At 46.4% G+C, this 24,406-nt stretch overlaps 1 protein-coding gene across 1 annotated transcript in view; it reads right to left on the reverse strand.

Moving 5' to 3' along the window:
* LOC138285742 (caspase-10-like) overlaps nucleotides 1-24,406 on the reverse strand; it is a 258,567-nt gene that overhangs the window by 60,191 nt on the left and 173,970 nt on the right. Inside the window, exons 3-6 of the mRNA XM_069226075.1 lie at nucleotides 12,133-12,235; nucleotides 10,785-10,920; nucleotides 3,095-3,213; nucleotides 1,794-1,830 (exon numbers count right to left, since the gene is read on the reverse strand). Coding sequence (XP_069082176.1) covers nucleotides 1,794-1,830; nucleotides 3,095-3,213; nucleotides 10,785-10,920; nucleotides 12,133-12,235 — 395 coding nt within the window. The remainder of the gene's footprint in view (nucleotides 1-1,793; nucleotides 1,831-3,094; nucleotides 3,214-10,784; nucleotides 10,921-12,132; nucleotides 12,236-24,406) is intronic.

Below are 24,406 nucleotides of genomic sequence, written 5' to 3' on the forward strand. Positions count from 1 at the left end.
TTTTCGTCTGAGTAGTTTTTACCAGACCTGTATCCAAATAACTTCTGCTTGACAGTACATTAGCCTACATGACTGAGGTATGTTTCGGATACTACACCACTTTCGCGGTTTTGAATCACTCAGGGTACAGTTTACGTGATGGTGTTATTTGAATTTGGAAAATTTAGCATTTGGAATGCGCAAACTAATAAATGCTATCAAAGTTTTGCACAAGCCATAGCAGGGCCACTAGCCAATTAAGTGGATCCTAGATAGAATAAAATGTATGATGACACTTATACTATATGTAAACTTTGTCATCGTTGGATTAGTGACTACTTACTAGATGTTCTAGAACAACATATAAATACATTGCACGAGAAACCAGATAGTTCTGTTTTCCCTACAGGTCCAAAGCAACAAGGAAGGATGAAGCGAGATGTGATTACATTATTGTAATGGCTGTAACATACAACTGCAGCAGAAGAACTTCAAGAAAATTACAGAAACAGACACTGACAATATGGAGTGAACAGGTATATAATAGAGAATAATTTGAAAATGATATTGTAAAAGTTATTTTCAGTTCCAGAAATGACTTCAATTGATTTTAGAGTTCTGAAAAACACATTCAAAAGTTATGAATATAAACAAGAACAGTAAAAAGCTATATCTGCACTGCAGTTTCTTTGCAGGAATTGAAGTTGAACTGGTGGTGTTGAAATTAAGTAATTATAAGAAAACGCCAAGACTCTACATATAGTTTAGTCTCAATATAGAAGTTTGAATTGTCGTATTATAGACCTTTATAAACAATCAAATTTTACATTGTTAATTCAGGGATTAAATATGATACCTATTAATGTTTTACAACTTGCAGGTAGTCCTATGAAAAACTATGCTGGATGGTGCACCCAAGTGAGAAACTCATTTTCATCTTACACTCCTTATCTGAATGGGCATACATTGTAGCAAGGAGTGAGAGGCACCTGCCAGTTCTCCTTTGCCCTGAAGAAGGTACACTACATATTATTCCTCCTGGAGCTAAGGAGATCTACCTGGGTGTAAACCCCATTCCCCTCGAAAATCTGGGGCTCACAACAAATCTGAATGTAGCGTGTAGTTGCAAAATACTGTTTCAACATGGCGCACACAGCATTTCAACTTCCTGAAGCAAATACAATGAGTACCACTGGGCTGGGAAAGAATGTCACAACTATCACTGAAACACCGAGAGACAATTCAGTTTGTGGTGGGTTATCTAATAAATGATCAACATAATAATAATGATTTTATAGAGTACTTGCAACTAAGTTTTGTAATTTGTTGGCGCTGTAGTGGCATTCTGCTCAACACTCTTTTTACCGACCTCTTTGACAAACAAATGCTAAGACAGCCCTGCCAGCACTCAAACATTGATTATAAAAATGCTCTCCTCATGGGGCTTCCAAAAAAGCCTTGTACCTTTGTAGCCTGCTCAGGCTGCTCTACAGGTTGCAGTAAAGGTAGTTTTACATTATTTTGAATACCGTCATGTCACACCAGTCTCTCATGTTTAAAATGGCTCCCAACTGAGGGACGATGTAATCATAAAATTATCTACAAGGTGCTACACCTAGATATCCATACATATCTCTAGCAGAAACTGACCACAACAGTACATCCCTTTGTTTTCTTTTGGGCCTCGTTAGCAAAAACATCTTCTAAATAAACCAGTACACAGTGGTGTAAACGTGTGCACATTTCTCCTTAGTGGTGGCCCTCAATTATTTTCTTATATAGAATTGTACATGCTACATTGAAGAAAAACTTACGAAAAATCAGAGTAGACTGAACAGCACTTGAATTCTCCTGTTGAAAAAAAGAAAAATAACAGAATTAAAAGAATAAAATCCAAACAATTATGTATTTAGCAAAAGGTTGACTTAAGTTAACAAAATGGAGTCTCTGTTAAATAGTAGTAAACCACATTGTCACTATTAGGGCATCTGTTTAAAGGCACAGGCCTTCACAACAAGACAACAGTGTAAGTCTTGTAAGGAGGGGCACGAAAGAATTCAGAATGAACCAAGAGACGAAGAAAGTGAAGGAAACATCAACGTACGGGACATGCCTTCCATCTCTTTCAAATTGCACATAGAGCATACGAAGCTAATGGCTTTCTGGAGCCAAGGGAAGAAGAATCAATTCACAAAATGCCACCTAAAACGTATAACTATCTACAAGTGGGCTCTGCATTTATGGGGGTAAGGGTTTGGTGCAGAGAGTAATGGTATCCCATTTAATGCTACCCAGATTCATCGGTCATGTTAAAGATACTAATAGGTGTCTCATACTGGGAAGACAGACAGCCTATGAAAGGCCAACTAAAGCGAGTATCAAACACGAAAAGCGATCTGGGGCATTGGGGTGGAAGGGTGCAATGTGGTAGAGTGCCAGCCGATAGACTGTCACAAAAGTCTATGCCTACCTCCTAAGGAGCTAATGTATGCTGCACTGAGTGTATCACATAGGAGGACTGCTGATTGCAGCAGTATATTGAATACAGGGGCTGGACTCATCCCAGATTTTCAGGATGTTCACAAAAGATACATTCATTTTCAATTACTTTAAATGGAAAAACTGTACATGGTTAAGGCTTTGGCACGGATCAATGTTGCACACCCTTAGTCGATCGAATGCCACTAAGGTTCTTCCTTAACCCAAAGATGTGGTGAGCATGGTGATGGATGTGTAATAATGTCAGACAAATCAATTCCCCCAAACCGATAATCAGTTTCATTGAACCGGTGGGACTGAGATACCATGTAATTCGCTTGAAGGGCTTACTAAACTTGAAATGTTTATTGTGATGGTTGTGTTATGCTCGGAGAAGACCCTCAATACAATACCACCTAATGCCATAGGGAGCTAAGAAAGTGCTAGGGGGTGTTGCAAAGCTTGAGGTCTGTAGGGAAAAGACATAACCAAAGGATTATATCTCAATGCTTCAAAAGGTGATATCAGGCACTGAGGTGGGCATACAGCAGTAGGGGAGTACACAGCTCATTTACAAGGGAGCAGATGAGGAAAAAGAACAAAATCGGGGGCCCTTCTAAAGATGTACACACTCTACCGTCTGGCAAGGAAGAGATGCAGGTGTGGAGTGGTGTCCCAAGAGAGGCTTCTCTGCAGTTTCCTCCTGGCTTTTTGGCATGTCCAGCACAGGTGAGGTTTCCTGAGATGGCAACCGGACTAAAATCACAAACAAATAAAAAGAACGGCTTACTGGCCTGGTCCTCTATATATGTTTAGGAAAGAGACTGGGTTGCAATAGGCAGGCTGGTCGCATAAATGTCCTCAAGAGCCCAGATTGTGATATTAGACAGCTAAAATAGAAGCAGCAAACATTTCTGGTGGTTCTAACAAGACTTCAAACGTATTCCTGTTCTAGAACATCTAGGAATTATCCAAAAAGCTTATTACTGGTCTTTTTCACAGTATAGTGAGCCCCGGTTTGTGAGATGCATGAAACATACTGGCAAAATAAACTATAGTGGATGAAAGAATGTTTACTCTCTTCTGAGCAAAATTAGGAAATAGTAACTTCAGATTAATACCTTGCTTTGGTCTTGCTGTCAACCACATTTGTTAAGGTTTTCTGGTCACATCTAGTACTTTTCCATGAGTCTTCTATGCCCATCAGGTAGCCTGGGTGGGCACCTTCCTCTCTCCAAAAATATGAAAATTACCTACTTATGCAGGTTGACGTGAAAGCTCCATGAAGCACTCTGGCACCCTTGAGTTGTGTGAGGTTCAATACATATAGGCTTACCTCCCTTATTAAAAAAATGGTAGCCATTTGTTTACATTATGCTATTCTAGAAGGGCCAGCAGCTGGTAATTGAACAAGAACGTGCAAAGTTTCCAGTTTTCTTTGTAGCATGGAAATTATATATCTGTTTGCATTAACAATTATTAAAAAATAATTCCGACATTTAGGTTTAAATTTCAAAAGGGGAAAATGCAAGATTTAACCACTTTTCCCATTTTTTGTATTGGCATGGACATTAAAATATACATCCAACTGGTAAAATGACATACCACCCAGGCTGCTTCCCTGAACACAAACAGCAACAAAACGTTCAGTAATAGTTGATAGTTCCCATTGGCTATGAAAAACGTTGATTCACTGTGCTGGTGTGAAATAAAAGACGGCTAAAGTAGCATGATCTGTCATGATCATTTTGGTGGGTGAGAAGGAAATAGGAGGAACCTTTCTGAATGTCCAAGGGGATGATGCTGCCCTGTACTTGACACACAACCAGGTACCGACCCACTGACAAAAGTCTGTGAACATAAATACACATCCCATTCACATGGTTGAACCACAAAGGGTCCTATGAAGGTTTACATTAATTTTGGCTCTTACTGACCCTGTCATTATTCCACGGCACTGCTGTCTGTACTCCTAGGTGAGGTGACATAAACGCCCCATGGACATTTCCTTTAGATGTCCTGCCGCAAATATAGCACAGTACCTTTGAGCGGTTTCATAGCTCCTAATCAAACTATGTGAAGGAGCATAGCTAGAGCCAGTGTGAGGCTGACTGAGCTGAGAGGTTGACCTGAGTCTGAACCAATAAATGTTCATTTGTCACAGACGAACGAGTTACTTACCTTCGGTAACGACTTTTCTGGTGGATACATTAGCTACCTGTGGATTCCTCACCTAATGAATACTCCCATTGCACCAGCATTCGACGGAAATCTTCTTCCTAGCTTCTGCACGTCGACGAGGACGTCACAGTTGCCCATGCGACTCCGTCTGATGTCATACAGGCAATAAGAGGTCCTCGCCGACGTGCCGACGTCAGTACCAAAAATTTTTACGTGCCTGAGAATAATAGGCCATTGAGATGAAAGAACAAATAGTAATATTTAATGATATTCCAAATAAACACATCATTCTGAGAACTCAATCCTTCTTCTTTTTTTTTTTAAACAAATAAATATATGAACAATATATATAAATATGAACATATATACAAAATATATACAAGTCCTCAAAACCGAGAGGAGCACACCCAAGAATTACTTGGCTAGACCAGACAGGCAACGGGGAGGCAGGTGGGACCGTGAGGAATCCACAGGTAGCTAATGTATCCACCAGAAAAGTCGTTACCGAAGGTAAGTAACTCGTCCTTCTGATGGATACAACTACCTGTGGATTCCTCACCTAATGAATAGAGTCCCAAAGCAGTACCGCACTCGGTGGAGGGTGCCTGAATGGTCAAACCAAGAAATCCTGCAGCACCGACCGTGCAAAATGGCCATCCCTTCTGACCTCAGAGTCCAAGCAGTAATGCTTCGCAAAAGTATGAAGGGATGACCAAGTTGCGGCCTTGCAGATGTCAACCACAGGAACACCCCTAGCCAAGGCCGAAGAGGCCGACTTAGCTCTGGTGGAATGAGCTCTTATACCATCAGGGGGTTCTTTCTTTGCTAAAGAGTAACACATTTTAATGCAAAGAACAACCCACCTGGAGAGTGTTCTCTTGTGGACTGCCTTTCCTCTCCTCTTTCCCACGTATCCGATGAAGAGCTGATCCTCCAGCCTGAAATCCTTTGTTCTGTCTATATAAAAGCTTAGCGCCCTCCCTTGGATCTAAGCGGTGAAGTCTCTCTTCTTCCTTTGAAGTATGAGGCGGAGGATAAAACGTGGATAGAGTAATCGTCTGGGCCAAATGAAAGGGTGAAACAACCTTCGGTAGGAAAGCAGCCTTGGTCCTCAACACCACCTTATCCGATAAAAAGATGCATAAGGGGGTTTTACAGATAGAGCTTGCAACTCACTCACTCTCCTTGCAGAAGTAATTGCAACCAGAAAAACCGTTTTTAGAACCAATAATCTTATGGGGCAAGAATGCATAGGCTCAAAAGGGGACCCCATAAGGAAAGTTAGAACCAAGGTCAAATCCCATTGAGGCATAACGAAAGGAGTTGGAGGGAATTTATTCATAAGACCCTTCAAGAATCTAAGTACTATTGGGGATTTAAACAAAGAAGGCTGGTCTGGAAGAAAAAGAAAGGCTGCAGGGCAGACAAGTATCCCTTAACCGTAGCTACTGCACAACCCCTCTGTGCTAGAGACAATGCAAAAGATAAAACATCTGACAAGTGAGCACGTAAGGGATCAATCTGCCTCTCTCCACACCAAAGCACAAATTTAGACCACCTATTAGCGTAGATAGATTTAGTGGAGTGTCGCCTGGCCGCTAAGATAACATCCACTACATCAGGCGGGAGAGAGAAAGAACTCAGGTTGCCCCGTTCAATCTCAGGCATGAAGGTGCAGGCTCTGGAGGTGGGGGTGTAAAACCTGCCCCTGTGACTGCGAGAGGAGGTCTGCCCTGAGAGGGAGACGGAGCGGAGGGCACAGTGAGAGTTGGAGAAGGTCCGTGTACCATACCCTCCTTGGCCAATCCGGAGTTAATAGATGACTTGGGCCCGGTCTTGGCGAATTTTCCTCAATACTCGAGGAATCAAGGGTATGGGGGGAAACGCGTAAAGCAACTGGTCGCACCAGGCCATCTGAAACGCGTCCTCCAACGCTCCTTGTACCGGAAACTGGAGGCTGCAGAATAACGGGCAGTGCGAGTTCTCCCGGGTGGCAAACAGATCTATCCGAGGAAACCCCCACATCTGGAAGATTAGACGGACTTGATCTGGATGGAGACGCCACTCGTGATCGGCCGAGAAATGGCGACTGAGACTGTCCGCACGTACGTTCAAGACTCCGGCCAGATGATTTGCTACCAAGCAAATCAGATGGTCCTTTGCCCAGGACCATAGCCGAAGAGCTTCTCTGCAGAGAAGGTACGACCCTACCCCTCCCTGTTTGTTTATATACCACATGGCGGTAGTATTGTCCGTCAGGACTTGAACCGACTGACCGCGAAGGGATGGGAGGAAGGCCTTGAGAGCCAGACGTACAGCCCGTAACTCCAACAGATTGATATGAAACATCTGTTCTACTGGAGACCAAAGACCTTTGATTTTCAGGTCCCTCAGATGAGCTCCCCACCCTAGAGTGGAAGCATCCGTTATTACTGTGGCCACCGGTGCAGCTTGCGAGAACGGCCTTCCTCTGGAAAAATTGACGTCCGCAATCCACCATTTCAAATCCGTGGCAGTATCTCTGGAGATCCTCACCGAGCCTTCGAGATCTCCTTTGTGTTGAGACCACTGCCTTCGGAGGCACCACTGAAGAGCCCTCATGTGCCAGCGAGCATGCGTGACCAACAGTATGCAAGAAGCAAACAGACCGAGCAGATGTAGGATCTTGAGGACCGGAATAACCGCTCCAATTCAAAACATTGGAACCAACGCCTGAATGTCCTGAATCCGCTGAGGCGGAGGAAAGGCTCGATTCAATGTTGTATCCAGTACTGCACCTATGAACAGGAGGCGCTGAGAGGGCTCTAGGTGAGATTTGGGTACGTTCACCGAAAAACCCAGGTCGAACAACAACTGGGTTGTCGACTGCAGGTGATGCAACACGAGCTCCGGAGACTTGGCTTTGATCAACCAGTCGTCCAGATAAGAAAATACTGCTATCCCCTTCCTTCTGAGCTCCGCTGCAACCACCGACATCACCTTTGTGAAGACTCGAGGTGCTGAAGTAAGACCAAACGGGAGGACCGCAAACTGATAGTGCTGCGATCCCACCACAAACCGGAGATACTTCCTGTGCGACTTGAGTATCGGGATATGAAAGTAAGCATCCTGCAAGTCGACAGAACCATCCAATCTCCATTGTTCAGCGCCAAAAGCACCTGAGCTAGGGTCAGCATCTTGAACTTTTCCTGTTTGAGGAACCAATTCAAGATCCTTAGGTCCAGGATTGGTCTTAACCGACCATCCTTCTTGGGAACCAGGAAGTACCTTGAGTAACAACCCTGACCCCTTTCCTGCTCTGGGACCAACTGCACCGCGCCCTTTGAAAGGAGGACTTGGACCTCCTGTTCTAACAACAGGAGGTGTTCTTCTGAACAATAAGATGGGTGGGGCGGGATGGGGGGCGGAAACTCCTGAAAGGGTAGGGTGTAGCCTTTTCTCACAATGCTGGTAATCCAGGAGTCTGATGTTATGACTTCCCACTTGTGGAGAAAATTCAGTAACCTCTCCCCTACAGGAGTGGAGTGAGTGGGAATTGGTGGAAGCCTAAGGCTGCTTCCCATGCTGCACCCCTCCAGAGGAAGAGGAAGAGGCAGAGTGCTGCTGAGTGGCTCCCTGGTACGAACCCTACCCCTTCCTCTGAAAGATCTATAGGAGAGAGCAGAGGTGGGTTTCTGGAATTTCCCTCGAAAGGAGGATGAGGAGGAACCACGACCAAATCCTCGAAACCTCCTAAAAAATCTGGAGGAAGTAGAAGAAGTGGCTTGCAAGCCCAGCGACTTGGCAGTGGCCCTACTCTCTTTGAACCTTTCTAAGGCCAAATCCGCCTTGGCACCAAACAGCTTGTTACCATCAAAAGGAAGGTCCAATAGGGTCGACTGCACATCAGAGGAAAATCCGGAGTTACGAAGCCAGGCCTGCCTCCTTGTAACTACAGCAGTGCCCATTGCTCTAGCAACCGAGTCAGATGTATCCAACCCAGATTGAATAACCTGGTTTGCAGCCGCCTGAGTGTCATAGACCACGCTCAACAATTCCTGAGGAACCTCTGTGTGCGTAGATTTAATCTTGTCCATCAGGGCATAAATGTATCTTCCTAAAATGCATGTGGCATTGGTGGACTTCAACGCCATGCTACATGACGAGAACACCTTTTTGGATGACACGTCCATCTTCTTGGAGTCTCTATCCGAGGGTACGACCGGAAAAGACCCAGGAGCAGATCTTGCTGAGTATGAAGCCTGGACCACCAGGCTTTCAGGTGTTGAATGCCTGGAAAGAAAACCTGGGTCAGCCGGTGCAACCCGATACCTCTGAGCCACAGATCTATTGACGGCTGAAAAAGACACCGGCTTCTTCCAGACTTCCATAATGGGGTCCAGCAGCGCTTCGTTGAAAGGTAAAAGTGGCTCTGCAGATGTAGAGGCAGGGTGCAACACTTCCGTCAATATGTTCTGCTTGGCCTCAGTCCCTGGCAAAGGGAGGTCCAGAAAGTCAGCCGCCTTTCTGATGACAGAATGAAAAGTGGCCGCCTCCTCTGTGTACTCCCCAGGTGACGACAAGTCCCATTCAGGGGAGGTATCTAGACCACTAGCAGTGTCCAGTCCATGGAGACCCTCACAAGAGTCCTCGATCTCCCCTTCCTCCAGGGCTTGCCTCTGGTATTCCTGCTCTTCAAGGAGGCGGAGAGCAAGTCTCCTCGAGTGCAGCCTCTCCTATATCCTCGGCGTCGACATGGCGTCAGCGGACATCGAAGAACGACGCCGATCCTCGGATCCGTCAGACGCCGGGTCTACAGGCACCATAGGTCTCTTCGGCGCCGAAGACTGCCTCGGAGTCGTAGGAGGCCTAGACGGCGTCACTGGCTGAGACATTGAAGCCGCCGGAGCCGAAACTGTAGGAGCTGAAGTCTCAGGAGCCGAAGCCACCGGAGCCGATACCGGCGCCGAGCCCACGTTCCCCAGGGGGAGAAAGGGCATAAAGGGTGCCGGTCGAAGTGGAGCCGGAGCACCCATGCTGAAAGCCAAAGGGCCCGACGGACTAGTAGGTCCACCACCTGGAGCCATCTGCTGGAAGATGGAGAACATCGCATTTAAGAATGCGGTACTATCAGCTCCAGGGGCCGGGAAAGCCTGGTACTGGGGTGCCTGGTTCGAAGACGACACCGACCTCGACGTCTGCAAAGACGGAGAAAACATCTGAGGCTGCGGAACCTCAAACACTGAAGGAGGATGGCCCGATGACATGGGCGAAGTCGGTGAAACTGGAGATGGCAACGCCGTCGACGGCTGGGGAGTGACAGTGGGACTGACTTCCCAAGTCTTCCGACGTCGAGTTGATGAAGACCTCGACCGAGACCTCTCCCTACTCGACCGGCGCCGTGATTCTCGACGACGCTGGGAGTCCCGATGACGCCGATGAGACTTCGGTGACGACGACTTTCGGTGATGTCTCTTCTCCTTCTTTTTCGATTTCGCAAGAAAAAGCTTGGCCTCGCGCTCTTTCAGGGCCTTAGGATTCATATGATGACAAGAATCGCACTTATCAACATCATGGTCGGAACTAAGACACCACAAGCAGTCAGAATGTGGGTCCGTTACCGACATTTTACCCCCACACTCACGGCAGGGCTTGAATCCTGACTTCCTTTGCGACATTGTAATATCCCAAAGTAAAAATATACGAAAACACACTGTAACTGTCGAACAGCAACAGTAGCTCCCTCGAAGATAACCGTTTCGAATGGCACAGAAAAAAGGGAACTGACGTCGGCGAGGACCTCTTATTGCCTGTCTGATGTCAGACGGCGTTGCGTCGGCAACTGTGGCGTCCTCGTCGACGTGCAGAAGTTAGGAAGAAGATTTCCGTTGAATGCTGGCGCAATGGGAGTATTCGTTAGGTGAGGAATCCACAGGTAGTTGTATCCATCAGAAACCCTGCATACTACACAACCTCCTGCCTCCTACCACCAACCTCCTACCATCAGAGATTCAAAGAAAGTCTATGCCTGCTGTGCGTATCAACAGCAAATACCCTTATCGTTAGCCCGTCCACAGGCGGTGGGGGAAATAACGAAACATGGTTAATACACAACAGACATATGAATACAACACATCTCTCTTCTAACAACTGTGCATTACACTAACCTTGCTCCGCTTTATACTTAGTGATTTTGTTCACAATATCAGGTGAAATCTTTTTGCAGATCTTCTCCAAAAAGTCCAGGTTCTCAGGCGATATGAGGGCCTGAGACTCCATGAGGGTCAGCAGGTGCAGAGTGGACTATGAAAGAACACAAGAGAAAAGCGTTAACTCTAGAATGACTCCAGCAACCGAACTGATAGATGAGCACACAACAGGCAGGAGTCACAAATAATGAAAATATAGGGATATAGCTCACTTTCTAGTCTCTAGGCACTTAGAATAGGCGCTAATCATTATACAACTCAGTATTAGTCCTCTTAAAACGGCAAGGACGAAATGTAGAGAGGACCCATTGACGTTCGACCCCAAGACGTTCAGGTTAAACACAGGTCTCTACAGTGTCTACCTTACTACTGCACAGTAAAGAAAATACCACTTCTTAACAGAATGAACCACAGGGCCTGAGCATTATTAACAACTCTGCCACTGGGTAGTATCAAAACAATATTCCTAGGCAGTATGAACAAAAGGGTAGAGGTACACATAGTACTTCCAAGGAGCATTAGGAAATGGGTTGCAGTGACAAAATGCTAAATACTGCATGAAAAACAAAACTGCTGTCCCAAACTGCATGTCCTTCTACAACTCCAACACAAAACTGTATGACTAATGGTTTACTTTCCTATATGTACTTGTGTGAATTGCCCCAGTCTTGAACCACAGCCTATAACTTCTCCCTTCTCACAAGCTGGTAATCGCTTGCCTGCAAACTATGAATCTTCTAAGCTTCCTCTAACCTGTCTATTCACCCCACTAAGCAAGCTAACATACCTCAAATTCCCCAACCCTCCAGCGTTGACATCTAACTCCCTAGTGGAAGCCTCCTCCACTCTTATCAATTCACCTCACAAATCATTCCCATACAACCTCTATTCTCTTTGATTCCACCATATACAAACTGGTGCAATGCATCTCAAGGACTTCTTCTGAGAACACAGAACTAAACGCACTAACCAAAACACCCTAAATTAAAAAATAGCATTGGGTTCCCAAGCAGTGCGCTTCTGGCCATAAAATGATTATGTGCCCTATTAGAGGTAGTGGGTGCAATTACAATACAATGCAATACAGTACAAAGTCAGTAGTGCTGTGTAGTAAGAACTGGGTCACTCTTGCTCCATAGTACAGTTATTCTGTTGTACAGGTTTGGCTCTCTCTACTTGTCTTTTTATCCCTAACTCACACTCGGCCCTCTCGCCATAGACCCTGTCCTCACTTCGGCCGCTTCCCCACCTAAAATCAGCTGGCGTGTGTGTGTGGGTTACCCGCCCACAACTCTCCCATGCTCACCGGAGTCTCTCTGTGTTTTTTGGGAAGTGTGTCTTGCAGAAGAAAGATCATCTCATCATGGTCTTCGGTGCCAATGTCCTCCGAAATATCATATAGAAGCTGACTGCAGAAGAAAACGGGAAAAAGTTACAATTCCTGCATTTGTCGGTCCTTCTGACTGTGGAGTATTTGCTGAATATTGATTACAACTTGTACAAATGTACTGCAAAAGCTGCAGGTTTTCCCCGCACGGTGTTTGTTGTGTAAAACCTGTCAAACTTTCCATGGAGGGGCATGAATTCACAATATTCTGAGTTTTACACCACAATATTCAGAGCTTTGCAGCTTCGAAAGGGAAAAACATGCAGAATGACCAAATTAGCTCCCAATGAATGAATGCATACATGAATACCAGTTTATAAAGCATAGTGATATCCTCGATGGGGCATCCTAGTGCTGATAGCTTGTTAGAGGACCAAAAAGACAGGGATAAAAGTAAATAAAGAGTGAATAGCCACGTTTTAAGCTTCTTTCTGAACAATAATTCCGAAGAACTGACAAGGATATCCAGTGGTAGACATTTTCAAAGCTGGGGAACTAAGCAGCACAAAGAGCTTGCTAGCCTTATTAAAGAGTGGTATACAGGTCAGATAAAAACTGGAATAGCATCTCTGAGGTGGTCGGTAATGACCTACCATGTTTTCCAGAGACATTCTGTTACAAAAGGCTCTGTAAGGCACAGACAGCCTTAAAGATTAAACACTTGGTACTATGTAGCCAAACCAAATACCCAAGATGATCTGAGATTGAGTGGTTGTAAGGAATATAAGGAAATAATCTGGCAGCAGATCTATGGGCCACCGAAGACCTTATAAGAGATAATCTGTCAAGCCAAAATGCAATGAATTTTCTTAGTTCAGACACAATGCAGTAAGAGACTGCACTACAGTCTTTTGGGACGAAACCGGTAAAAGCAAAAACTTTTCTTAGGAATCGCAGAAGGGCAAAGCAGAAGGTGGAGATTTTGGAGATCTGATTAGAAATCAAAGCAGATCCTGAGGCTTTATGCAGATGGAGGGAGCTCTGAAGGATGACCAGGATCGTTGGCCACAAGTCAGGTGACATGAAAGAGGGTTTGTTGCCAAATAGAAAGATCTCAGTTTTTTTCACCGTTCAGTTGAAGGAAGTTGGTGTTCAAGAGTAGTCAAGGGCACAAAGGAGCGGGCTGAGGTCAAAAAAGCTGATTGTGACCTATGTGACAGAAAGGAAGAAAACGATTTCTGAGTACACTTGCAAATATTACAATTGAAAAGACAGATGACCTGCATGGAATGGGAGATGGTGTTGAACGCTGCTGAGATCTAATAGAATCAGGGCAGCGCTACCACCCTGATCTGAGACGGCATGGAGATTCTCCGATACAGCAAGTAGAACAGTTGCTATGTAGCAGAAAACCCCCAGACCAAGGAGGCGTCAAGAAGCATGTTTGAATCGAGGTATTGAGAACTGACAGTTGACATGTTTTTTCCAAAATCTTTGATGGGAAAGGCAGGAGAGGTTGGCCAGTAATTGCTGGGAACAATATTTTAAAAAAGAGGAACTAATGTAGCATGATTTCACATTGATGGAACTGAGGATGATTTTATGAAGAGATTGATTATTTCAACCAAGGAAGCAGATATGTTTAGCAAGCACTTTATGTAAAAATAGAGGGTGGACACAGGTTCAAGGTCGAGTTGGACTTTATAGAAAGGAGAAACTCTTGCACTTCCTGTCTAAAAAGCTGCCTAGGTTCAGCTACAGAAGAGGCTTAGGTCAAATAGGATAATAACTCAAAGTCATGTATTCAGTCTGCCAAACGTAACGTAGGATTGTTGTCATGAATTTAAATAATTCTATCAGTGAAATATGCAGTCAGGCCTGTGTAAAGATTTTGGGAAACAGTAAGCATATTCTGGTAGCCATGAGGTTCAGAAAGGACCCGACAACAGGGAAGATGTCTCTTTTTTAACAATTTTTATTATTTTATTCATGAATGAAGTAGAATATAACAATACAACACACAGTGCAACAACAACACAGGAAGGGGAAAATCACGCCGAACACAGGACAACCTGTACAGATGACATTGCATAGTATATGAATACAAGAATACCAATTGACGAAGTCTCCGATTCAGTTGGCTCGTAAGCATCATGAGGCTACTTGACAGATTATGTGGTAGGATGAGGGAGTAGGGGCCTGACCACTGACAGGGCCCTCATATGTCTCGTTTATGTCCTTGGGATCATGCACCTCCTTGTCTGAGGCAGTGTCATGGGCCGCCAGATAAGTGACCCAGAGGGTTTAAATGTTCTTCAGCCTCGATCTCACAGGCATCAGTTCCCAGTAATCTTGAAGCTGATACTGACAGTAACCTGCATCCTTTAACCAATGTTTAGGCAAGGAAGGAGTGCGTCGGAACCAGTGCATGGGAACCATGCGTATGGCCAGCAGTAACAGGATCAGCCTACGCATGCGCATCAGGACATCTTTCACATAACCTAACATGGTCACCAGAGGGGCCATGGGCAGTGATCAGCCCATTTGTGTCAAATACCCCCATCCAGTATTGTGATTATGGGACATTTCCAGGCCAGAAGCAAAAAAGGTAGCCGTTTCTGTAACGCATAGCAGGCAGCTTGCATCATATACAACTGAGTAGGCGTTCGCTAGACTCTATGCAGGTATTTGAAATATATCAGTTGGAGTCTACAGTTTGGGGACAGGGCTCTGGATTGAGTGCAGTAGTAGTGTCACCGTTCCTTGTAGGGCAAGGGATCCATGTCAGCAGCCTACGTGTTCGGACACAAAGCGCGTCCTTGACTTGCATCATGACGTATACACTCATAATGGGTTTATATGGTGATGGATTCGAGATCAGTTCTTCAAAAGCGTGAAAGGTCGGAGAGGCATCATGAAATGTATTGTGCAGAACTCTGAGAGCAGCGCGCAGATGGTGGTATGTGAGCGTTTCCATAGATAGTGTTATAGGCAGGGTCGTCAAGTATGCGTCGTGGGGTTAGAAAATGTCCCTGAGGGTAGAGGTACCCAAAGGTGTGAATTTTTAAGCATAGTAGATGTCAGTGGGGCAGCATCATTGAGAACAGAAGCATAGGATGCACTGCCAGTCTGATATTGGGAGCATACATACAGTCCAAGCCCAGCACACATGCGCATTCTGTCCCATGCCGAAGTTGTACAAGCCGAGTGTCCGTTTCAGGCTGAGGTTGTCTGGGGGCAGACAGAGGGCAAGGGGCAATGTGATCATGTCCAGGTGTCGTATCAGGCTGGAATAAGGTAGGATATAACCAGCAGTGGGCAAAAGGTGCCTGCACGCAGGAGACACAGAGGTCCATACCAGGGGCACAGAGCCAGCCCAATTCGAAAGGAAGAGTCAGGATTTCCCGGGTCACCCGGGGCTGTTTGCCTGCCCAGGCCAGAGAAATCAGGTTAGACACGAGGTGTTTTTGGAAGTGGGCTGTAAGCTGAAGTGGGAGGTTGAGAAATGTGTACAACAACTTTAGGAGTATAACAACTTTAGTGGTGGCAGTGCTCCCTGCATGTGACAGTGGCAGTCTCGTGCATGCTGACAGGTGGTTTTTGAACCACGTCATGAGTGTACCACAATTGACCTTGAAAAGCTCAATAAGATCTCTGCTAAGCCAAATACCGAGGTACCCGACATGGGCCGTTGCTCACTGTAAAAGGTATTCCAAGACGAAGAGCGGTGTTTCAGGGGTGAGCAGGAAGATAATTAGACCAATCAACGGCCATCGCTGCATGTCGGCCAAAGCGTATAATTTCCCTGATGAGTACAGAGAGATTGATGTGGGAGCCGCGGACGTACAGAGTGACATTGCCTGCATACATGAAGGCCAGAATTTGTCTGGGGTGAAGGCCAGTCCTGCTGGGAGTGGTGCTGTAGCAATCGGGCAGCCAGAGGCTCCACTGCAATAGCAAACAGAATGGGAGACAGTGGGCAGCCCCGCTGGGTGCCCTTGCAAACAGAGAATAGTGGAGTGATCGCACTGTTAACGCACAAACAGGCCATGGGCAAACAGAGTGGCTTGAGCAAGCGCAGGAAACAATTACTGATCCCAATGTGAGACAGGAGGTGACAAAGAAATGCTCTTTCTTGGGAATCAAATGCCTTAGTGGCATCAAGCAGGACCACTACTGCACTGAGGTGAGGGTCAACTGTATGAAGGAGAGCGAATAAAGTGCAGAGATTATGTGTTATTAAATGGCCGGACACAAAGCTCAAATGGTCCGGGTGAGCAATGTCCGATAGCAGAGGGAGAAGACGGGAAGCAATCCGTTTTGCAAGAATGTTGTAGTCCACATTAATCAAGGATAATGGCCTATAAGAGTTGCAGCGGTGCGGTGGCTCATCAGGTTTCAGTTTTCTTACAATAAATACCTCACAAAGCAATGGTTGCAGAACTCTTTGAAGCAGCAACTCTTCATACACTGCCAGGAGACGGGGGGTAAGGACTGAAGCATTTTCTTTGTAGAAGACCACAGTCAGTCCATCCAATCCCGGTGTCTTGTCCCTGGGCATGCTTTGAATGACCTGTGTGACATCTTCAGATGTGAAAGGAGCATCAAGGAATTGGCACTGGGCATTGTCAAGCCAGAGCAATTGGAGCATGCCAAGGAAGGAGGTCAAAGAAGGAGGCCAAGAAATAAGGGTAATATGAGATTGCTGAGGTATATAAATCAGAATAAAACGTGGCCATAACATTTTGGATAGTGTCTGGGATAGTGGGCCACTTGTTGGTCGTCTGTGAGCTCTACTATGTGGTCACTTGCACATGGCTTCTGGAGGAGTCTAGCCTGCCCTATTCCCTGCCCCATATCGCGGGGGCAACCGCTTCTTCACCAAGGAAGTACATTTCCCTAAGCACTGCCTTCTCATACTTCACCAGCTTGCGCCTAAGGGAAGCCAGTTTGACTGGGCTGTCAGTATCAAAGTAGTGAAGTCTGAGTACGCGGAACTCGGTTTCCAGGCGGTTAAGCTGCCTGTGCAGCCTCAGAATCAGTCAGGCCTGTTTGATGATGCATCCTCCGCAGACCACTACTTTGAATACCTCCTACATGGTGGACGGCGAGTCTAGTGAGCGTTCATTGAGTTTAAAGTACTTGAGTAGGACAACCTTAATTTCATCAGTGAATACCTGATCTGTGAGTGTGTTAGGGGCAAGATTCCACGCCTCGAGCCCAGTTCCAATGGGGAGATTTCAAGTAGGACAGAAAAATGGTCAAGTAGTGTCCAGGGTAGAGAAGCAGTGTTAGTAGTCTATGTGACAACGTCTATAGAGACCAGCCAGTAGTCAATTCTGGACCAGGTGTTGTATGAGGATCTAATGCATGTGCCTTCAGAGCTGGATCTGTGTTTGAGTCGCCAAATGTCTGCAAGTTCGTTGTCAGTTATGAGTTTATGAAGCTGCGCAGTCGCTCTCGGGTGCGGGCGCCAAGTGGGGCTTGTTCATTCCATCCCCTCCATCAAGCACTGCATTAAAATTGCCACCCCAGATGGCTGCGTCAGGGCTCATGGTGGCTATCAAACGCCAGACCTCTGTAAAGAAACAAGGGTCATCCACATGTGGACTATACACTGAAACCGATGTGGCAAGATGGCCCTGAAGTCCCCGCTAGAATAACAAACCAGCCCTGCACATCACCATCGCCGGGTGAGTGCGCCATGGTACTCCTTTCTTGATGAGAACCGCCACCTCCCATGTAAAGCTAGAATAGACGGAGCCATGAGACTCCGCCAGCCATCCCAAGTGCAGCTAGAAGCGGCCTGCATCAGTCAGGTGCAGCTCCTGCAGGAAGCATATGTCTATTTGGTGCCTGCGTAGGTATGCAAACACTAGGCAAGCATTCAAACCTCGGATGTCCCAGGTGAGGCACTTAAGTGTAGCCATCAGATAGTAGGAGTGGCGTACGCAATGCGCTCAGCAGGTGTAGCTGAGATGCGTGGCATGCCTATGTCAGATGGTGCAAGTGTGACTAAGAGAAGGAAAAGCACTAACACAAAACGGAAAAACAACATCCCATGTAAAATCCATCCACCACCAACTTCAACACCCCCCAACTGGTTGAACAGCATAAGCACTCCATCTAATAAAGCATACCAACACTTAGAAAAGGTCAAGAGAATCAACCTGGAAGCGCAAACAAGTCCAGGCGAACTCCCAGCCATCAGGTAGCTGGGTGACCAGGGACGGGGGAAAAGCATAATAATACAAGATGGCTCAGTCCCCAGCCTCGCACAGATGGGTAGCTGACGGGCACCATCGCACTCATGGAGGGATCCTTCTCATGGCAACAATCCATACAGCATGGTCCAACATCAGGGTAGGGTGACCAGACGTCCTGCATTTCCCCGAACAGTTTAATTTTCATGAGGACTGTCCCGGTGTCCTCATGCTTTTATTCATTTTCCTGAGTCCTGGTTTTTGGGGCAAAGGTCATGTCAACCTGTAAACTCTTTTGTTAATTTTCAATAAATTTCCCAGTTTTAGGGACAAAGGCCAGGTCAACCTACGAATCAGAAGTGAAAGCTATGCTCTCCTTTCACATGAACCTCTGGCGTCTTAAAATACTTCTGCTGCTTGTTCCAGTGTGTGTGATTGAATATTTATATGTGTATGTATATACATACACACACACACACACACACACACTCTTTTACAGGACAGACCAGATATAAAAGTGAGACTAAAGGCTTTAGTCCTATTTTTATATCTAACATGTCCCGGGTTTTTCTTTTCAGAATTCGGTCACCCTAGGCCAGAGCCCTTCGCCGCAGGATCCACGGTGGCAACTACTTGTGTAGCAGATATCAGTTAGTCATTGTCACTTAGGTGGCCACTACTCTTACCTTAGTTTTTATTTTAGACGACCTCCAATACTTTTTTCATGCAGAGAAGCTGTTCTCCTGCAGTCGCATGAGTATTCTCGATATCAGAAGTGCGGTGTTCCATCTGGTCGATGGGCACATCATCTTGCTTAACTTTCTCTTTGAAACAGTTGAATCTATTGGTGGGGAGGTCTGTTTTGAAGTTGATGGTGGTCAGGTCGCGTTTGAGGTCCAGAAACATGGTCTTGATATCCTGTGCAGTTTTAGCTTTGTTCTCGCCTGGCGTGTCTTGGGGGTCATTCATAGGGTCCAAGTCAGGAGTGCGTGTGGGGCATTTTGATTCAATTGTCAACTTGGATTGCCTGATGACACTTTTGACCATGGTGAAGTGCATAAGAGGCACAAGGCTCTCTGTGCTAGAAAGGTGGGGTGGGGTTCACACTAAGGGGGTCATTCTGACCCTGGCGGTCATTGACCGCCAGGGTCAACGACCGCGGGAGCACCGACAACAGGCTGGCGGTGCTCCCAAGGGCATTCTGACCGCGGCGGTATGGCCGCGGTCAGAAACGGAAAACCGGCGGTCTCCCGCCGGTTTTCCGCTGCCCTGAGGAATCCTCCATGGCGGCGCAGCTTGCTGCCCCGCCATGGGGATTCCGACCCCCTCACCGCCATCCTGTTCCTGGCGGTTTTGCCCGCCAGGAACAGGATGGCGGTGAGGGGTGTCGTGGGGCCCCTGGGGGCCACTGCAGTGCCCATGCCAGTGGCATGGGCACTGCTGCAGGGGCCCCCATAAGAGGGCCCCTACAAGATTTTCAGTGTGTGCCATGCAGACACTGAAAATCGCGACGGGTGCTACTGCACCCGTCGCACCCTTCCCACTCCGCCGGCTCCATTCGTAGCCGGCTTCCTCGTGGGAAGGGGTTTGCCGCTGGGCTGGCGGGCGGCCTTCTGGCGGTCGCCCGCCAGCCCAGCGGGAAACACAGAATAACCGCGGCGGTCTCCTGACCGCGTAGCGGTATTCTGTTGGGGGAACTTTGGCGGGCGGCCTCCGCCGCCCGCCAAAGTTAGAATGACCCCCTAAGTCTGTTAGTAATAATGCACCCCCATGACAGCATGCAGCAAGGTATCAGTGGGGGGAAGGAGCAGACCAAAAATACAGCCACAGCTTCTACGCCACTTCTGGGATTCAGCTCCCTCTGCCACAGCTTCTACGCCACTTCTGGGATTCAGCTCCCTCTCCCATGCGTACGATATGGGATCTCGTGAAATAAGCAGTAAATGCAGCTGGGGCCCAGCTTCAACAGAGCAATCGATCACCTCAGTGCCAGTCCAGCACAGCCCGTATGGTCCAGCAGCACAGAAGGTGGCAGTGCTCAAGACAATCACCAAGAGTTCTGCTGGGGGGGCCTGTCAGCAGTTACTATGTTTAAATACGCCACTCCAAGGCACTAGTCATCGCCTAGTGGTCTGCTAGGCAGATGAAGGTGGGCGAAGGGGGCCTCAGCCTGCCCTCATACTGCAGTAGGCCGTGGACACACAAACAGGCCCCACGAAGCAACAGGGTAGAGTCCATCGACAAGCACTATGTTCCCCATTCCCCATTCCTCGATGCAGAAATTAGCTACACCACTGGGTTTGTCTCAACTTCAACGGGTGGCTGCGTTCAACGGTGGCCGCCAACACTAGCCGCGGCAGCACCAAACCACCTCTCCCAAAACCAGGCGATCTGCTCCTCAGTCGCTCTGAAGCGTCCGCAGGCAGGGGCCAAGCTTTGCTTTTCAGGCCTGTAAAGGCAGGCGGGGGTTAATGCTCGGGAGGGGTAGGCTTCTAGGCTGCATTGTGCACTCCACAGGGCCCAAGTGTGACAGGCCTGATACAATATAAATAAGCGACCGCTGCTTTTGGGCCACACCAGGAGGATTCCTCAAAGGCAGAAGGCTTTGGGGGTCTCAAGCACACCCCAGCAGGACCAGTATCCCCTCTGAATGCAGTTAAAATTGAGCATTTCACTCCCCGGTCAGCAAAGCCTTGCTATGCAATTGCCATCTTGCAGTCAGGCTCTCTGGAGCCCCCTACAAAGATCTCTCTAGAAGAATTGGCAGCAATATGTTTTTTAGAAGTATAGTATGCAGCACAAGCAGTGTGAATGGAGTAATAGTAGTTGTTCCATGTATGTGGCAGTGGTCTCATAAAAAGCTCTTGTACTCCAGTATTTTGCATTGTCTTTGAGATTTTCATTGTAGCAAGCAGTGGATCGTCTTGTTTTGTGATACTGGTGCACTTTCCTGGCAGCTATGGAATCTAAAGAGGAACTTATGCCACTAATAAAATTATTCGCAGAAGCAGATGGATCATCATAAGGCATTAAAGGAGGGCGTGTTAGGGCCTGCATGAAAAGTGACGCCTTAAGGCAAAAAGAAATGGCTGTATGGTAAGATACAAAAATGTAACAAAGTGGTTTGACCACAGAAGTAGAATGGGAGTAAACGCAAATAGGTTTTTCACACTGAAGAAGAATTGGATCAAGGATGTGTCCCACCGGGTGGGTGGTTGCGAGAACTTTTTGAGTTGCTAATACAGACAGTGCATCTATAAGAGCTGATGAGTAAGCAAAAGTAGTATCCTCTCCATTTGATAATTCAAATCACCCAGAATCATAAAGGAGCGTATCGGAGTAAATGTGGGGTAATACCTTCAGCTAGGTTACTATTAAAGCTGTTTTTAGGTCTGGAGGGCAATACATCAGTGCACCTGAGAAAAAAGAAGGTGTGGCTTAATTTAAGTGAAACTAGCATACCTGCTGGTCCTATGAGTGATAGTGCACAGCTAATCTCAAGCACACCTCTCGTTCAATCTGTAGCATAACAGTAGAAAATCCAGCTGGAATCGCTACTGAGATGTCAGGGAAGGATGAGTCATTGAGCCAGGTTTCAGCAAAAAATAATGCATCTGGTTTATCAGTGTCAATAAAATCATATATGTTTAAGAAACACTTAGGTAGTGATTACCGAGCAGAATGTCAACTCGTACTCGGAGATCCAAATGGATTTGTAGTGTCTGATGCTGTGCCCAGTGAGAGGCTGGTATCCATGGAGAAGTGGGAACGTCTGCAAGAAACCAGGCTGGCACATTTATTTAATTCAGTAGTGGTACACCTGAAAGACCAGTGGAACTCGGAATGGGGAAGTAGGTTTGCACCACAGAAAACCAAGTCCTGTGGTATGGACATTATGTACCCTGGTAGCAATGCTCAATTCTGGCCAGTCAGAATGAAGGCAACTGGAGATGGGTGGTGGAGAGGGGGCTGACCCTGTTGAGCTGTGCCTGTTCAAGGCAGCTCGCATCACAACGGTATTGCAGGCGCTCCAGCAAAGTCACACCATACTTTAGGCCGATGATGGACTAAGAAAGAAGGCTGCCTGCACATTGTTTTTGTCTTTCTCAGGGACTCTGTTGTTAATGCTTGTTTTGGTCCGGTTTTCCTAAAACATTCTTGTTGTAGGGTTATCTGGTCCTCGGCAACATTAAAGAATTGCCAATAGCAAAAAAAAACGTTTTGGTCTTAGAAATCACATATTGCCACAGTAGTCCAAGGCACTGTGTGCAGATGTGCTCCTTTAGAAAGAGAATGCTGTTACTCATAGTGAGGTTAGCCAATGGCTGAATTGGGCTGACTCACTGCCCCAGCTGTGCTGCAATGTGCAGAAGAAAAATGTGATTGACACCATAACAGACCAATGCCAAAAGAGGGGTGGCTGAAAGCCCCCTATGCCTAAGAATAATATACATATAACATTACCAAAATCGAAAGCTCTTAGCTAATGCCAGACCTAAAAAAGTGAGAAAGTCAGAAACTACATCTTGTTTTTCATTACATAAGTCTGCCAATTGGCACTATGACATACAGTAACATAAGCCTTTCCTGGCATTTCAACAAACAACATGTTGCATTGTCTGGTTTATAGTTTTGTTTTTAACACTATACTAGTGGGATGAAAACCCCATCATGCAATGTGCTATTGATTAAAATGCCAGATCTGGACAATGGTGTAGTGTCTTGAAAGTTGATAACAGAACCCTTTTGGCTCAGAACGGATTTTGTAGCCATGTGACATAATTGCTATAATAGAATGTAATGAAAGCTTGGTTTAGAATATGGGGAGTTCACAGGTACATGCACAGCAATAAAGACGTGTGATTTACAGCTCTGTGTGTGGCGTAGTCATTGGCGGGTACCCAGGCTGCGGAGGACACAAGAACTGGAGACAAGATGCGGGATAAGTAACCTCAAGAAAAATTGTGCTCTCCCAAAGAGTATACTGTGGTCCTAGCAAGCTGGTCGTGCGTGCCACCTGTGCCTTCGTTGAAGTGCCTTGTTGACGGTTGGCGTGTGTGGAGTCGAAGCGGAACTCCAGCCAGTGTGAAGCATTTGAAGATAAAGAAAGCTTCACTGAAAAGTTTCCGTGCGGTTCCTATTTTAATAATAAGACTGCGCGTTTAGGGCGGTAGCACCACAGAGTGTAAGAGACTGAGTAAAACCCACCCTGTTTGGAAGTTGTCAGCCTGACTCCTAGCTAGCCCACAGCACCTCATCCAACCCTATAAAGGAGAAAGTGATTTGTGGCAACCTGAACCTGACACTGACTTCTCAGAGAAGTTGTAGTGAACAAATCATACCCCTTTCACTTAGTTACTCAGAGACTAACACATGCCAAGGCCGAACATGAGATACAAACTGGATTTCAATGCATTTATTGAAGCAAGTGCATCCTAGTATAAAAAGCATGAGCTGTGATAATAAGGCAAATGAAACATAGTACGGTAATCATCATTACAAGCAGTGTAAAGGAGATAAACAACCCAACCATGCTGTATGATTCTAGAGAGTCTAGAGATTTCTCCTACACCCGGTCTAAGAGTCTAGCAGTGGTAACCCTACTGCCTGTCCTGATCTAAGGAGTAACCTCGACCCCATACCTGAATGTGATAGCAAGGGTCTGCCTGTTGTCTGGATGGCAATCCTCTCAGGAAGCTGCAGAGTCAGTCAGGATCAGCAAAGCTGTAAGTGGAATGATGTGCATCCCAGGACAGCGATGGCTGGAATGCCCTCTGCCCCCCTTAGGCCTATGTGTTGTTTATATAATAACTCATACAGAGTTTTAAGAACAGGCCTGACGAATTGATATGATTAGTAAATTGGGACTGGAGCCTGGAGTGGCAATACAAGTTAGTATATCATGAACCTTACATGACAGCCTTAAGCATTTTGTACACAGGGCTGATAAAATGTGCAGCGCAAACAACTATCTCTTCTTGGAGAGAAGCAGCTAATTAAAATAAAAAACAATGAGCAAAAGGCTGGCTGTGCTAATTTTTTTCCAAAAT

This window comes from Pleurodeles waltl, chromosome 3_1, assembly GCF_031143425.1.
Source record: "Pleurodeles waltl isolate 20211129_DDA chromosome 3_1, aPleWal1.hap1.20221129, whole genome shotgun sequence".
Classification (NCBI taxonomy): Eukaryota; Metazoa; Chordata; class Amphibia; order Caudata; family Salamandridae; genus Pleurodeles; species Pleurodeles waltl.